Source organism: Triturus cristatus, chromosome 9 (assembly GCF_964204655.1).
Source record: "Triturus cristatus chromosome 9, aTriCri1.1, whole genome shotgun sequence".
NCBI classification, from domain to species: Eukaryota; Metazoa; Chordata; class Amphibia; order Caudata; family Salamandridae; genus Triturus; species Triturus cristatus.
Window position 1 is genome coordinate 878,249,987 of NC_140592.1, and position 18,539 is coordinate 878,268,525.

General features: G+C 42.8%; 1 protein-coding gene across 1 annotated transcript in view; it reads left to right on the forward strand.

The window, feature by feature from the left end:
• SLC25A29 (solute carrier family 25 member 29) overlaps nucleotides 1-18,539 on the forward strand; it is a 73,759-nt gene that overhangs the window by 49,517 nt on the left and 5,703 nt on the right. The window contains exon 3 of the mRNA XM_085626363.1: nucleotides 17,514-17,597. Coding sequence (XP_085482489.1) covers nucleotides 17,514-17,597 — 84 coding nt within the window. The remainder of the gene's footprint in view (nucleotides 1-17,513; nucleotides 17,598-18,539) is intronic.

Here is an 18,539-nt window from a genome sequence, read left to right on the forward strand (position 1 = left end):
AATTAATTCTTTTTCACAAAGATCAGACCATACAAAGTCTATACCTTTACGCAACAAATTCCTCATATTGACAGTAGCATCAGCAAAACCCATCACAAATTTAGCATAGTATTCAATCATACCTAAAAATTTAATTAACTCAGTTTTATTTGAAGGTGAACACATATTTGTGATGGTGTTGATCAAATCTGCTTTTGGTTTAACTCCCTCACCAGTTACATTGTGTCCCAAATAATTAATTGAATTAGATTTAAATTTGCATTTCTCAGCTTTAACAGTAAGATTGTGCTTGCATAAGCTCTCTAATACAGACTTAAGTCTTAAATCATCCTCAGACTCATCCTTGGCATAAATTAAAATATCATCCTGGTATATACATACACCAGGAAGATCCTTAAGTACCTTTTCCATCACTCTCTGGAACACAGAAGAAGCAGACACTAACCGAAATGGCATCCTCTTAAACCTAAAAGTACCACATGGGGTAATAAAAGATGTGTAGCTTCTGCATGATTCTTCCAACTCTATCTGATGGTAAGCAGATGTAAGATCAATGGTGCTAAAAACTTTAGCACCACCAAGTAACACTTCAGTAATATTAGGTAAAGTATACCTATCTACTACTACACACTTGTTGAGCTGTCTCAAATCAATGCAGACCCAAAACAACCGGAGCCATCCATTCCGACCCCTCAACTTCTTCTATGATTTCTCAATCTCTCAATGTTTTAATCTCTTTCTCCATATCCTCTTTGACAGAAAGAGGTACATTTCTAACCTTATAGGACACAGGAATGGCATCTCTCTTCAACTCAATTTTATGCTGATATCCCTTTAAGCATCCTAAATTCTCTTTAAAAACTTTTGGAAATTCTGCCTTTAATTTGAAAACCAATTCATCCTTACCTTTCTTTTTATCCACCGACTAAGGGGCCGATTCCGGGTCGGAAGGGCACCGAACGCCATCCGGCTGGAAAAACTACGAGCTGCACGCGTGTTTTCCAGCCGACTCGTACAGCTGTACGAGCGAGACTGTACGATGCGAGCTACATGAAATTCACCGACCGAGTCGTTTCCGGGTCCGAACCGCTCCGTACGTCTCGGTCGTAAACTAACCGTGGCGTGCAGTGGCTGCGATTCACGACCGAGCCAGTACGATGTACGCGTCGGACAGCCTGTGCGAGCTGGAGTGTCCGGCTAGCAAAAGCTCCCGGAGTCTGACTTCAGGGGTCCGCGTCGGCCCCCCCCCCCCCTCCCCACTCCCACTCGCAGCCGTACGACTCGCACACAGGGGGAGACACAAGGGTACCCCCCCTTCCACAGGCATGTACGGCGCGGATGGCACCGATGCATACCCACTGTAGGGGGCGCACTTGTTCGAGGCGTACCCATTCAGTCAATGGGAGCGCATGTACGCATCATACAACTGGCTCCCATTGACTTCTATGGGAGTCCGACCGAACCGAGTCTGACAGCATACGCGCACATCGTACTCGCTCGGTCGGAAAACACTCCGGATCCGACTCGGTCGGAGTGCTTTCCAACCCGGATCGGAATCGGCACCTTAGTTGTATAGGTGGATCAGCATTAGGGTCTAAGAACACACCAAGATCGCCTTAATGTATCCAGCTGATTATACTGTCTCCTCTTTTTGATACATCAATTTTCCCAGAGGCTAATCTTTCCTTGTATTCTATTAGTCCCACAAAATAACCTTGTAATTTAATCGGTTCCCCACCATAAGCTAAGGGTTACAATAAAGAAAATTTCCCTTTTAGCATCATATTGTAGAATTCACTAGAAATTCACTAGAAATTATGGTGATCTTTGCACCTGAGTCAAATAATACTCTCTTTCAACCTTAATTTCATCAAAAGGACAAGCTTTCTTAGTAGATTTGTTGTCAACCTGAACTATTTTCTGACCACACTCAAAATCCTCAGAAATGGACCCACCCATGGCACCTTCATAAACCTCAACCTCCTTAACTTTAGGCTTAGACTTAGTTTTACATAACGCAGTAAAATTTCCTTTTATTTTACATTTAGAACAGGTTTGGTTAAGTGCCGGACACTTTTTGTCATTGGCAAGATGCCAAGCTTTGCCACACCTTTAACACTTTCTATCTGACCAAGTTTTGACATCCTCTTTTTTTTTTTTTATCTCTAAAAAATGTTTTCTCACGTGTGTCTTTATCTACGTGAACTTTAAGATCGTTTTCCGAATCTTTTTTAATAACCGCTACACATTTAAGAGAATGTTCAATTCACTTAGCATTAGTTAAGACTTCCTCCAGAGTGGGTTAATCTCTTAACCACAATTCTTCTCTGACTTTTTCCATACTACATCCAAACATAAACTGATCCCTTATGCGCTCATCGGCAAGTTCCTCAAATTTACATGATGAAGCAAGATTCCTTAAATGTGTGACATAACTCAATTGTTTCATCAGTTTCTTGCATTCACTTTGCAAATTGATAACGTTCTAAAATGGTACTAATTTTAGAAAGGTAGTGCTTATCTAATTTCTTTATACAAATTTCATAGTCCTTCAAATCTCTAGATTCTGCTGGAGTGAGATCAGGCAGGTGATCGAAAACATCCTGACCTTCAGATCCTAGACCATGTAAGCAACGACAATTTCCTTTCAGCGCTAAGAGAAGGTCCACAAACCCTGGCATATCTTTCAAAAGCAACTTTCCACTTTTTCCATAGTATAGGTGGAGTTCAGGGCTAGATGAAAGGAGCCGCTGTAACATTTAGCATATTTGCAACCTAAAATGTACCACAAATGTCGTTGAATATACACAGATATAATATTCAAAAGTACTATAATGAACACGGTTATATTAAACAAAGGTGTGCATGAAACTGTACATTCATTAACAAGTGTGCGTGTCACTGACATTTTATTAACAGCGCACGCTGAATTATCAAGTTAAAGTGTGTGCGTCACTGCAATTTCAAACCATACGCGCTGCACTGAAATGTTTCACAGAAATTTTCCTTGGTTCACCAACAAAGTGTACGTGTCACTGATGTTTCATAGACGGTGCGCGCTGGGTTGCCAAATTTTGCGTGCCACTAAAATTTTAAAACCATGCGTGTTGAAACATCAAAGTAAAGTGTGCACCTCACTGCGACTTCAACAATGCGCGCTTTTAATATCAAGGTAAGTGTGCGCGTCACTGCAATTTCAAACCATACACGCTGCACTGAAATGCTTCACTGAAATTTTCCTTGGTATAGCAATAAGTGTGCGTGTCACTGATGTTTCATAGACGGTGCATGCTGGATTATCAAGTGTGCGTGCCACTGAGATTTTCAAACCATGCGTGCTGAAACATCCAAGTAAAGTATGTGTAACTGCGACTTCAACAATGCGCTGATACGGCAATAAAAAAAAATGTGCGCGTCACTGCAGCTTCATCTTCATTAATGTTCCAAACTTCAATGTAAATACTGAAGCAATATGGCCGCCACACATGCAGGGCTTGCGCAATGATGGTGGACAACACTAGAGGAGTGTAGCTTAGCAACCAAGTATGTGACAGCAACACACACGCAGCATGCGCAATGACGAAAGCCGCATGAAAGACGGTGAAGATCTTCGGAATGTTAGATGACAGAAGATCGGTAAGGTAATTAAGTTTACTTTTAAAAATGCTTCGTTGCAGCTCAAGCCACGCTGCAGTTAAGTATTTCTTTACAGTTCAAATAGGAGCTCGAGCCAACCTGCCTTTAAGATTACCGTTATAACTCGAGCCTTGATGTAATTATAAACTCAAATTAACAGGTCGTTTTCACCGTTCAAGACGAAATAATCTCTTTGCAAAGTTTGGATCCCAACACAACTCCAAGCCACGTCAAGACTCTTGACCTAGTCACTAAACAAATAGTCAAAAGTTAACGTTGAGGCAAGAACAAATGTTGAGTGATCCACTGAACAAAATGTCATTAAACTGAGTTTTATGATTCATTAAAAATCATGGAAGATAGCATCAGAGGCACGAACTTTAAATTAATCCAAAATGACTATTAAATTACTTAAGGTTAGTTCCATCAACGTCTTTATTTGATGTTCAATAAATATGACTTTAGAAGCTTGCCAGTTAAGTGAGATGTAAGTTTGTTCCTAAGTCCTGGAAACTTCCGAAAGGAAAATTTTCTCACCAATTCTTTTTTGTTGAGATCTTCTCTGTGTTTATCCTGCCGACTGCGCCAGTGAAGCATTCCTGGTAAATGAATTCTGGACACAGGGATGCCACTAAAATGATGTTTATTCCAAGATAAAGATCTCATCCATCAGCACGCTGCAGTCATAAGCAACTGACCAAATGCAGAACCTTCACAAGCTTTGAACATGACATGTATAACCTTCCATATCTGACCTAACATTGAGCTTTAATGAAATAACATATTTAAGCAACTAAATAAATAAATTACCCAATTTAGTAAATACCATGTGTTCAAGAATGTTGCTTGGGCAACAATTATGGTTGCAACTTATTTCCATGTTGTGAGGACGCCATAGTTCCAGTACTTTGATTTTAGAAATATTTTATTTAAATCCGGCAGCGCCCCTTTAGAGGAATGCAAGCAGCCCATGGCTATAAAATCTCAGTACCTGATACAGAGTTAGTTGTCAACCCAAGCAGGCCGTTCATGTGCCACTCTTCAACCCAAAAAAACCTAAAAGTGGCCCTGTGAAAATACCGTGTGATTTGCTGGTGCCAACTCTGTCTGGTCAAGCTCTAATCCGGACAGAAGTCATATGCTGGCAGTATGTGGTTAGATGACATTTGATGGTAAGTAGCTTTTCTTGATAATGTAATGGCACAGAGCGATTTTTGCTTTTCATTTATCATATATGGCAATTAAAAATGTATTTAGGCAATCATAAATATGAGAACCTAGTTTGAATTGGTATGACTCCACATGCAGTGTACATCATTTCAATCTATGGCAGTATTTATGGTGAGAAGTGGATATGGGGTGGTGTCTGTCAATTTAATTACTGTTGCAGAAAATCGAAAATATTTTTGGGTTGATCCTTATCCAGTGAAATGAAAAAAGTTCAGTTATGTATTTATTGCATGTTTGTCAACATTTAAATTGGCTAAACCTGTAAAAAAAAAAACTTGTGTCTGTTTGACAGCTCCCAGCATCCCTACTGCTGATTCAGGTCTGATTGTTTGCTTGTTCACTCTGTTAAGTTTTGCATGTAAACGTAGTGACCCAACAGAAGCTGGACGATTACTGAAATGAAACATCAAAGTGTATTCAGCAAATGTATGTTGACCTAGGCATTTACTGAAATCAACTACTGGCGATGCTTTATCAGAGTACAAAGTCGGGTTGGAATGAGAATGATGTTAAGTTACCTGACTTATTTTAAATTCTTTATCTAGAATATATCCCCACTCGTACTTGGTCCACAGTGACTTGGTCAACCCAATGTGAACCCATAGCTCAGATTATTAGCCCTCTTTTGACAAATTGTTGATATAATATGTACGAATGTACTGTTTCGTTTAACTCTGTTTACTTTCCGAGCTAGGGTCTGTCTTCATTAATAGCAAAAGTGTTACTTTGTTGTAGATGAGAGATAAGCCTCTTCACGGTAGACTTACCTCGTAAGTATAGACCAGGTGAATACTTCAATTTCTCTGTCCCATTTATTTTCAAAATGTCTGTACCATTCACACTCTTTAAAAACTTAATTTAATATATAACGTTTTTTTTTTAATGGAACCCGTATTTGATTGCGCATTGTCCTTTTAATTGTTCATTGTAGTGTGTTTTTCAGAAGGCAATTGTTGATAGAGTACATTATTTACAATCCCCGAACAATACTTTTACTCGAGTAACCAGTTTTCCACCACACTTCATGGCATGCACAACTGTCTGTTTCAGGCCTTTGTGTCATTGTGTTGGTTGAAACTAAAGCTTAAGTTGACATCTTCCCAATTACCATTTGTGGTGTCATTTTAATCGGAAGGATTGTTGCCACTGGTGACCGAACAAATGTATATGAAATGCCAAGTCCTGCATTTAAAGGAAACTGTAGCAAAATCGGTGACTAACCTCAAAGTTTTAACTTTCCTATATGTCTCCATGACTTGGCCCGCCTCCGTATCTAAAAAAAACATCATAAATTCCAGATGGACCAACAATAATGTCTCGTATTGCCTGATTTGAAAACTAAGGACTAAACAAATTAGTTTATTAGAGAACAGAGGGGAAAAGGACACTTATGACACCAGGATAACAATGTTGATGCCACAGGAGTAGACAAGGCATATGGGGAGTTTCCCGGCTCCTCGGGTTCCCCTCTCTGATGCATGTCTTCATTTTGTTTGTATTGTGGTGTGCTGCAGGCTTCAATCCCCTGACTTGTAAACAGTAAGTGGTAAGGGTAAATAATTGCAGAGCTTCATTGAGGGGAAGGAAGCAGTAGTCCACTGTTTCTGAGTTTAACTGTTCAGTAAAGAAGTACAATTATTTTCAGCCATTTGTAGTGAACTTATAATTACTGTGAAAAAGCATCAGCCGTTGCATCTTCTGGTAGAAAGCAGATGTAGGCATACCAAGGTTCTCTGTAGGAAGAATGACCCATTCAGTTAACTCACTTGTAACTCTTAGGAAGACATGATCCCTTTGTGCTGTGTATAGGTAAACCATAAGCTGAATCCATATTGTGCCATTACACAGCTCTTGCACTGGTAGAATATGAGAGTTTGAAGTGTTTCTTCTGGTTTTTCTTTTGCTATGAGGAATGTCCTCCGAGTGTGAAAGAATACAATTTAGGATGCTGATAAACCTAAACCTCATTCTCTCTGAATCTGTGCAGGTATCAGACATGTTTATTTGTCAGTAAGACCGAGTTTAAAATCTGGTTTTAACGCGGAAAGTATTGTTCTTGTCTTTTAAAAAAAAAAAAAAAAAAAAAGATTTTTAACCAATTTTTAAATTTGGTTAGCAAAGAAAAGCAACACTTGTGAAGTGCAATTCCCTACAAAATATCTAAATAACATAACACAGTTTCACCTATATCTACCTCTTGGACATCCCATTCCTTCCTGGGGACCAACCCCCTAAATTATTACCTAGGTCATGACTCGTAGCCTGCAAACAAGATAGTGGACAGGTATCAAGATACTGACTGTTTGATCCTATATTATGTCACCCATGGAAATGTCCCATAGCTCGAGTAGCATTTTGCCTACAGTCTACAAAAATCTAAATCTCTCAAACGAGGTTGATTGGCCAACATCCCCCCCCCCCCCGTTTAATAGCTATGGGTATTTTTGCCACCCCCAAGGAGAGTCAGATCCGGATTCTATCACTCTTAGTAAGTACCTTGAGTCTTGACGCCCTTAAGCCCTGTAATATCATTGGAAGGTCATCTGCTAGGGGATCGATCAGCATCTTTGTATCTTTTACATCAGGCTCAACACCTCCTATATTGGAAAAAGGTTCATTTGAGGCATGATGTCCAGATGTGCCGTTAGTCTCTTGTCTGGTTGCATCCTCTCCAGCAACCAGGACTTGTCAAATTAAATAGTGTCATTTTGATGGCATGTAATATCTGTCCTACATTAGTTTGTAGTTTACTTTTCATCACTAGTCTTTTCCTACCTTTTAACTGTGTTTTCCCTTTCTAAGATCTTTTCTTCTATATGGCCTGGGAGGAAATCTAGTCCCTTTCAGAAAAATGGCATATACCCTTCCAAAAAGATTTTTAGCAAACTCTGCGGTTTGTATAAACTTCTCAAACAATTTAGCCTTCGTCGCAGCTAAGAACATGAAGGAGTTTAGCATCAAATTCCTAAACTCCATGTTTGTTTTACATTAAAAAATAAATTCAAACAACTTTTCTTCAATACCTGAAAGATGTTGCTTATTCTACAGCTGCCATTTCTGAAAGGTCAAAAGGGCCAGGACACAAGCTGGTGTGACATCACTGTAACAATGTATTAGTGTAAAGGTTGAGGTAAATGTGACCCTTCTCCCACCCTCTTTTAAGCCCTCTTTCACAGCCTAAGGACAGTATTGAATGGAGTTGTAAAATATGCTTTGAATGCTCTAAATTTCCTGTCTGGTCATACTAAATTCCAGAGGAGCTCATCAGTCCCTGCTCCATGTACACCCTGCTTTTCTGCTGATTATTTCTTTAACAATGCTACCATAACTTCTAACTGAGCAGCGTGGCAGTAGAGCAAGAAGTTTATCAAGGCATGGTCTCTTCACTGCTTGCATTGTTCCAAATGAGCAATCGGAACACTTGAGCAAGGGCACATCGCCATAAAAAATTATCTGTCTCCTCGTCAAAGAACTTGTGGTTAATCTTGCTTTGGAATGCCTGCTTTAAATAAATGACTTCTGAAAAAGTGTTTGGTTTTTCTATATTGGTTCTACAAATCAAAAGAGGAAAAGGGGCGGCACTTGTTATTAAATCCCTAAGTTGTGCCTCCATAAGGGGTAAGGAATTGATTTTATAAAGAACTACCAGGCCAGATGTCAGTCTTCTGAGATGTGATTTATTACATTGCCTACTTGGGTTGGCTTCTCTGCAATTGGTCCACCGCCTTCCCCACCATTATAATAGTTAACATTGTGTATTTGGACATGTTGTTATTAATCTGCTACACGTTCAAAACGAAATAGCTCACCAGTTCTAAGATGGAGTTGCGTAAGGACATTTTTGTATGCTTGGCGGAACAGAATGAAATTTCCGTCACCCAGGTGGCTAATATTACTCACTAGGGGTTCTATACATAGGGCGAATAATAAAGGGGGTAAGAGACGTTCCAGCCTCCAGAAAGAAAGCCTTGACATCCTTCCATTCTGCTCTAAGCTTCCAAAAAGTAAATCCTTGTTCACCATTATCATGTTCTAAATCTGGAGCTCATTCCTAAAACAAAGGACCCTATCCAAGATCCTGCAATCCATTTTATCTAAAGCCCTTTTCGCATTGAGTGATATGAGCCCTGCAGTCCTGGGACATTGCCTACTTTTCAAGTGCACCACCTTCTAATGTTGCTGTGTGTTTGCTTTCCTTTAATAATCTATGTTCATTTGAATGAACCAGGTCTGCAAAGATCAGTTCGTATCGATTTGCTAACATCTTGCAATATATTTTCATGTCCACATTAATTGGCGTGATCCGCCTACAAGAGGAGCATAATTTCCGATCTTTACCTGTTTTCAGGATGGTGTCACACATGGTATTTGTGATGCACCATTTGTTAACAAACTAAATTAAGAAATGTATTGGCTTCGGACCCAGAGCAACAAACAAGTTTTTAAATGGGAGTTGGAAAGCCATCTGCTGCAGTCATGCTTTAAATAAATCACTTGAAACACTTCTTCCAGAGTATTTTGCTTCTTAATTAAGGCAATGGCTGCAGGAGGGATTTTGGGGATTGCAATTTAGAAATGTATGCTTCCTATTCTACCTGGGAGGTTAGATCTCCAATATATAAATCTTGGTAGAGAAACCTAAATTTCTTTCTTTTCCCATCTTCATTTTTAAGGAACTCCTGCAGCGTTTGCTCAGTGGTTTGTGCATATGAGCTCTTCATTATTATCTACTATTGCCATGCAAGTTATGACCCCTCTTAACATCAAATTCATAAGAGGATTTCCTCAGCAGAACTGGAGAACTCTCGGTCCTTCTTGCTATGATGGCCCCTGATGGACCTCTAAAGTATGTTTAATGTGTGTTTGTCCCTTTTTTCGGGGTTGGCGGCGGGTAGAAGGGTATGAAGAACATTTGCCTAATCTGCCTTGGTTCACTTCATCTCTTTCTCTAACTTTACTGCTTCCTGTCTGAGCCACTTTTGCAAACTTGTCATAGTAGAAGATTTGCCTTTCATGACTTACTTCAAGACATCCCCTACACCAGCATCAACACTCACCCCCCCCGAAATGATTCTTAAATGTAATGCCACCAGTTTCCTTCTAAATACAGTATCTTGCAGTAAAGAGGGATACAATTTACATATAAAGGTTATTGGAATACCACGACCCAGTTCCAGCGTACTGATATTGAGGCATGATCAGATATTGTGACACTCTAAATAGAAGCTTCCTTCCTGGAGGATACTAAACTGTTTACTGAAAATGTAATCCATGCAGGAAAAAATGCAGAGAGCTTGAGAGAAAAATGTACATTAATAATTTTCTATATTGAGTTCCCTCAAAGAACCCTTAAGGCCCAGGCAGAACAATTTAGTTTTCACACATTTAGAAAAGGTGCCAGCCACTCTGTTTCTACCTGATCTACCTTTGGTTCAGCTCTTCCATAAGCACATCAGCGGCCCCACACGGATGGGCTTTGGATGCCATCTAGGTGGGGTGCTTGCCGAGAAGGTAGTATCTACCAACTGTTTTTTCTTAAAGAATAATCTGGGTAATTCAGGAGGTCCCACCCCTTTGTCTGTAGGCCTGTCACTGTTGCGCTTCAATCCCTGGGATATCTGGGGGTTTCATTGTGGAGCCATGGGATGAGAGGAGCTCCTCTAGAGAGACCATCTGCATCGAAGACCATTTCTTCCTATGTCTCACAGCTATTATTCAAAACGGTTTTTTTTTGTTGTAGAAAAGTGTACATTTGTGGTAGGGTTTAACCTATTGTTTTCCTCTTCCTGGTTGTGTTTTTGATAGGATCTGCTATTGCCCCGCCTCCCGGTAATCATTTTGCTCATTCTCTAGACCTTTCCAGAGTGTATTATAATAGGCATTTGTCAGAATAGATCCAATGTTCTTCATTGCCAAAAATTCTTGTTTCTTTATTGTATTGCAAGCAGAGTAATCTTGATAAGTCTGCTTCTGTAGGGTTTATCTAATATTTTCTTTAAGGCTGCCATCCTTGTCAAACTATTTTTCTATCTGCTGTACGGAGAGAAAGTAAACATTTTGTATGTGTATCAATAATGGTTTGCAATTTACATATTGCAAACATTACACATATTTTGGGATGCAAACAGTTTAAAATTACCAATTTTTCTGGAACTGCTGACAACTCTGAAATTGCTGCATTTGAACAGAACTATTACGTTCAATATCCAATGGTCCAAAAACATCCTTAACTACTTTTGCATTGGACGGTAAAAATCCAATTTACCATCCATACACATCCTGTTTAATATCGAAAGGCATGCTGTCCTGGTCAACAACCTTGGGGTCCTCATCCATGTAGTCTTCTGTAGTCCAACACCTGCTCTCTGCTTGAACAGAGCTTTATCTTGTAAATACTTTTAGAGCTTTTTGTGTAAAGCGCATATTTAATGTGATTGTCCATCTGGTATTGAACATATTGATGGTACAAATAGTTTCCAACTTAGTCATGTAGCACCGATTAGAGCACTCGTGCAGAGACTTGTAAAGACTGTAGCTTGGATGATATTACATTAGTGTTACTTTGAGCTAGTCAAGCCAGCATGACGCTGCACCTTGCAGTGCAGTTGAGATGGGTTCTAGGTGATTTTTATAAAGGTATGTTCACCATCGCATACCTCGCTATTGATTTTTCCATTTTTAGGCATAAGGGCACCACTATCTCACCATGGGCACAAATGCATTTGCAGGTTATAAGGATGTGGGCCTCCCCAAAGAGGCAGGTCTCAGAAACAATCATGGCTCTACTTCCAGATTCATGACTTGGTAGCCTTCCTCCATTTCTCCTGGCTGAGCCTGGTACTTTTCCCCCAAACAAATGAGGTTCAGACCAGCTATTGTTGTGGGGGTGTGGAGGCCAGTGTTTAGAAACAAAATGGTGGATACTTCAAGTATAGACCATGATCATCTGCAACTTTAGCTGATTCCTTTTCCCCTGTCCCCTCCAAGGGCAAAATGGGGCTGTTGAGATATTTAACGTGGGTAAATAATGACCTTGTTCCCCACCACACGCCACCCCAAAAACATGATAATCGATTGTCAAAGACTGGTAAAACTGCACCTCTTAGTTTGAGATCAGCAGTTTAATAATAGTTTTATTCTGTGCTTTTTAAACTATATAGTCAAAAATATATATATACTGTAGACGACATGGGGAAATAAATGCGTAAAAAAAAAAGTGGACAATTTTATAAATGGTTAACTTGCGCTTCATTGGATATCCGGAGGGCACGGAAGGATCAGACCATGGTGCTTTTCTGATCACATGGCTTAAAGATTCACTGCCGGTGGCCAAATTCTCAAACTGCTTTATAATCGAGCGGGCCCATAGAATGCCCAGTAGGCGACCACCGCCCGGGGAGCCCTCGAGACGGATAAGAAATTTCTTCATTTTCAAGACCGAGACCTAATACTCTGGGAATGGAGAAAGCTTGGTGAACTCAAATATTCCAATACCAAGAGAATGGCATTCCTAGATTGCTCCAACGAAGTGCAAAAACTAAGAGCCCTCCAAATCTAGTACATGCTGCTTTTTCTCGCAATACTTAAAAGTACTCTTCCAAGACAAATCATACTTTTTCGAGACACCCGAAGAGGCTTGGGCATGGATCGAGGAGTGGCCCCCACAGAGAAGTGGGGGGGAGGGGGCAGGAGGACCCCCACAAGAATGAGCCTTAGGCAAAGGAGAGCTAAAAGAAGTTCCCTGACCACCGAGACTCTGAGGGCACGGGCAGGAACCCCCTTTCACACATCATCACATGGGAAGTGGGGGGGGGAGGGGGAGTGAGGAGGGGAGGACCAAAGGGGGGGATGAGAAGCAAATTGCACTGTCTGAGGAATTGTCTACATTTTTAGCCAGACACCTGGAACAACCCACAAGCATCCTACGGCGCAGACCAGGGGTGGCACACGCAGGAGCGGCACACGCAGGAGCGGCAGCCAAGACCCCATACACTGGAACAATGGCTGTAAAGAGTTATTCTGTGCTGACATTGAAGGTCTATAGTATGGGGAATTATGTTAAGCGGGGACTAGTTATCAGATACCTCCAAAGGCTTAAACCCAACCTATTTCTCCTCCAGGAGGCACTCGATGTGCCTGGCGAGGGGACCATATACCATGCTAGCCCACGCAAGTTTCACATCTGGATCAAGGGGAGTTGCCATACTGATCAGGAAAACGCCTTCCAAACAACCAAGACCTGGGAAGATCCCAATGGAATGTGTCGCAGTACAGGGAACATCGGGCTGGAGGGAACTCGCCCTGATCAGTGTATATGCCCTGCCACGATTACAGTGCCAAACCCCTTTCAAACTGGCTGAGATACTTCTTGGGTGTGGCCCTTCCACACATGCTGGGTGCCGACGTTAACGACGTACAAGACCCGAACTTAGACCGATCTAAGATGAGTGAGAGGACACGCATACCTACCCCATTGATGGAGTTTGTAGGCTCTCTTGGACTAACTGATCTTTGACTTTTACACAACCCCAGGATGCGTAGTTACTCCTACTTCCCAGGGGCCCACAGAGTCTTCTCAAGGCTGGATTACCTTTTCACACCCGCCGGTGAGCTGGGAGTAATTGAAAAAGCGGAGTATTTAGCATGGGGCATATCTGACCACTCACCTCTGTGGCTGACGGTAGGGAGGGTACCTCCAAGCCCCGGCCTGAGTAGAGGCTGTCTACTTGGGACCTACCTGGCCGCACAGTAGTCAGGGAGTTCCGGATAGCCACAGAGCCATACTTTCGTGAAAACGAGGGCATTGTACCCTCAACAGTTACATTACCAGAGGCATGTTAGAACATGTTGTGAGACAGAGCGCAAAATATAATAGCCCACAAGTGGAAAGAAGAAACATGCCAGGTTGAGGCCTTAGAACAGAAACTCCTTGACCTAGAGGGACACATTACTCCTGACTCAGATGTTCATTTGCTTCCCAAGATCTCGAAGAGAGTACTGGGCAGCGATGGTACAAATCCAACTTGTGGCTACACAACATCGACTCTACAGGTGGGTGGTAGAGATTCACGAAAGCAGGGAAGTTTACACGACTGCACAGGCAGTTGCGGACGCAATCGCTCGTTACTAAAGGGCCCTCTATGAGGACAGACCCCTAGCAGATGAGACGTAAATACACAACTACCTACATACCATAGAAATCCCCAGGATTATGCACGAGAACCGAACGGCCTTTGATAACGACCTTACACTACAAGAAGTGGCAGATGCGATTTCCAGGCAGAAATCATGGAGGACCCAAATGGATTACCATCAGAATGTTTTAAACGTAATGCCAATCTATTTGCCCCGCACCTTTTGAACATGTTCAATGCAGCGTTGGGGGAAGGAACTCTGCCACCCGACCTATGTCAGACCATCATTTTGGTGATTCATAAACCAGGAACCCCCCCCCCAAACTGGGGTTCGTACCGCCTGATATCACTACTTAATGTGGAAACCAAAATAATGGCCTCAATTCTGGCTTCTGGCTTGCTACAGTGCTTACTTCCCTGATCCACTGCGACCATTGGGGTTTTATGCCCAAATGTGCTACGTGCTTCAATCTCCACCGCTTGGCTAACTGGCTAGAAACGATCAGACAGGCTGGCCCCTCACGCCCTCCTCTCCCTAGACACTGAGAAAGCCTTCAACGTTGTGCACTGGCCCTTCATTCCCAAGGCCCTGTTGAAGTTTGGATTTGGACCTGCCTTTATGGCATGGATAGAGCTGCTATACACTAACCCCAAGGCTAGAGTGCCCGTCAATGGCGAGACGTCGGCTGACTTTCCGGTAAAGAGAGGCCCTAGACAGGGATGCCCATTGTCCCCGCTATTATTTGCACTGGTACTGGCGCCACTTGCATGTCTAATTGGGGCACATCCAGGATTAAGCGGCGTTAGCAACGACACCGGGCTTCTCAGAGATGAAAGAATCTCTTTATATGCAGATGACATTCTACTGTACATTATTGACCCCGATGCGGTACTCCTGTTGCTACTGCAGCTATTTAGAGAATATGGTGACCACTCTAGATTTGTTCCAATTAATGTGGTATCCAGTCTTTACCCTGTGGGGGCTTGCTTGATACTGACAACATACCAGAACAACTTAAGGGCTTTCGATATTTGGAGCTCTACATCTCCACGGACAATACAGTGTGCATCAATCGTAGCATCAAACAAATATTAGTGGAATTTCGGGAAGACGTGGTGCGATGGAGACTGCTCCCCCAGACACTTCTCAGGAGAGCCACCATGTACAAAATAACACTCCTGAAGCTACTGTACTTATTATAAAACACATAGATGCTCATTACGATGGCAGTCGGAGCGACCGCTCCGCCATCGTAACGTGATGTACCCCCCGCCATATTACGATGGTGGTAGGTACCACGGCGTTCGAAAAGACTGCTCGATGCTTTTCCGCCGGTAGAAATCGTTCCGATTGCCCGGTGGAGCGGTCAGCATGCCCAGAATGGCAGCGGTGACTAGCAAGCTCCGCCGGCACAATTACGATGCCAGCGGTAGCCAGCCTTTCCGTGGTGGTTGAACTGCCATTGAAAGGCTGGCTGGCCCCCCTTGTGTGGGGGGGGGGGGGGGGGGGAGGTGTGGGTGCACTGGGTTCACTGCACCAAGTGGCAGGCACAGTGTAGTGCCTGCCACGTAGTGGAGTGAAAGTGAAATGCACAACATGCTCTTTTTCGCATCGCGGCGGTGCTGCTGCTAGCACCGTTCGCCGCAATGTTAACGGTGAGGAATCCAACTGCAGCAGGGGCGGGCCAATCATAATTGGATGAGCGTTTCCACCGCACGTATGGCGGTTGGACCCAATCTCCGCTACGGTGGTGGCCGGTGAATATCCGACCGCCATCGTAATGATCCCCATACTGTCTAATTCCAGAGACAATCTTCAACACTATCAATGCCAAACTACGCACACTCCTCTTGGACGGGAGCCACCAACGAATAGCACTACCCACACTGCAGTGCAAGCAATGCAATGGAGGTATAGCCTTACTGGATATACGATCATACTACAGGGCAGCCCACTTGATAGTTATCAATGAATGGGGACACATGCCCAAAGACCACACCACCTACACCTTGGAAAGGCTTCAATTTCGACATCACTTACACCTGCAGGGGAACTGGAAGTCCACTGCCTGCCACTCAAAGGGTCATAGAGGCGTGGAAGAGGGCCCAACATCAAATGAAATGGGATAAAAAACTGATGAAGGAGACACCGCTTTGGAAGGGCGCAAGACTACCAGAGAAAAATAGGCTCCAGGGCTTCAAGCAGTGGGAGACCGTGGGGATCTCCAGACTGGGCGACATACTCAAAGAAGGGTACTCTCCTTTGTGGCACTCACAACAGAGTTCCAGCTAAGCTGTTCCCAAAAGATATAAATACCTGCAGTACAACGCGCTTGGAAAGCGGATGCGATCGACCCCCACGATGCTCCCCGGATTCACTTGAAGGCAGACTACTGCAGGAAGAAATACCAGACAAAGCGGTCTCATGGACCTATAAAACGCTAATCAATAATATCCCAGATCAGTTGGGGGCCCTTAGAGCTAGGTGGGAAATTACGACAGGACAGCTGCCAGACATTGACTTGGAAGAGGCCCTGATGCACCCGAGGGATGTCGCAATCCAGCTGCGACTGCGACTGCTGCAGTACAAAATCCATAGTATATTTTGACAGGGCACGCCTCCATGCTATGGGTAGTGACACTCCCAATTGCCTGAAATGTAAAGTTGAACGAGGTACATACATACATACACACATTGTGGGAGTGCCCTCGTATAAGGATGTATTGGGATCCGATATTGGGGGAGCTGAGTGCGAAACTGGGGGTTGGCCTCCTCAGACAGGCCACACGCGTGCTGCTGGGAGTCTCCACTGAGATCGATCTACCCGTAGCAAACTCCTGTGATGCAACCTGGGACTGGTAGTGGCCAAGAGAACCATAGCCTAACACTGGGGAGCCCCTGATCTTCCCACACCTGCAGTAAGGAGGGTGGGTATGGATTTATATATGGTCGCAGAAAGGGTGACCTATAAAGTCTGCGGTTGCCCCAAAAAATGAGACACTATGGTCTACAGATAGAAAATTAGGGCAGAGATCACAGCCACACACCAGAGTGAGTCAGAGACACGGCAGGGGAGGAGATCGGAGACCACGCCCCAGGCTGAAATCCATACAGCAGGGAGGGGGGGAGGCGGGATACTCTTTACTCCTCGAACTCCTGGATATAACCCTAAGAAAGATGGACCTTTATTACTACCGCTCACTAATACTATAATGCGTATTAGAAAAGCAAAACCACAGCGTGTAATGTTTCAGCTCCAATGTACTGACTACTTTTATGTTCATAAAAAGTTACATTTTTTTGTTTTTATAAATGGTTACCTTTTAATCTATATAAATGTTAATCACTTTATGCATCTGCTAGATGTACAATACAACCATGTCTGAGCTGCAGATATGTTATATCATTTTGCTTACTTAAAGCTTGAGTGCTTAGAAATGACATTTTGTTTTTGTATTATCAATGGTTAACTTATGTGGTAGCATTGCATTAATTGATAACCTTTCCCATAGGTGCGCTTGCAAGTTCAGAATTCTGCCAAGCCTCTCTACCGTGGCACCTACCATTGTTTTCAGTCCATCATAAGGCAAGAAACTGTAAGTAACAAATCTGTGCAGACCTCGTTATAAATGAACCTTCGAATTTAGTAATACTTCAGTATGTGCAAATGTTATCTGCCTAGCACAAGCACTGTGACTTTCTGATCTCTTGCTTTGGATGCCTAAATCTCAGCAATAGCCTTTCCTCGGCCACTCCGCATGAAACTCTTACATAAAACCTCTACTTAAGTAACCTATCTGCATGCCTCGTACCTTAATAACAACTACAGGGATATGTCTAGGGTTATCGTTGGCTCTGAAACTCTTACATAAAACCTCTACTTAAGTAACCTATCTGCATGCCTCGTACCTTAATAACAACTACAGGGATATGTCTAGGGTTATCGTTGGCTCTAAAACATTTAAGTGAGCTGCTTACCTTTAAACCATTATATTTCGTTGACTTGAGAAACCTTTGTGACCTTGTGCCAGTAGGTTTTCATCCATGTAGTGGTTTGGAACTGGAGAATGTTCAAAATACAGAGTGACTCTGCTACCTACTCCTTCGCGAATGCCTTTGGGTATCGGACATCTCTTCCATTTTTGTGGGCTGTCTTTTCCTACCATTTCCATCCTCTCTTCTTGGGAGACCCTAAACGTTGCACTGCTGCACTATTTAACCCCTGCTTTTCAACATCTGCTTCACCACTCAAACAGACTCCTTTGGTCCTTAAGCATGACTTGTTGAATTATGCCTTGGCACCTAGAACCATCAGAAAGATGAACTGCTGAATTCCTCCCAAGCAAATACCCTCAGTAGTGCCTCTTTAAAGTGGATCATTGGATAGCACCCAATCAGCTTAAGTGCAACCACTACACATCTGATTCCCTGATATGTGGTAACATTGCTCTCCTACCGGACTATCTCAACAACTCTAAGCTTGTCGGATTGTGCAAATGTGAGTCTCTTTCTAGCAAACATGCCATTGACTGCCTAAA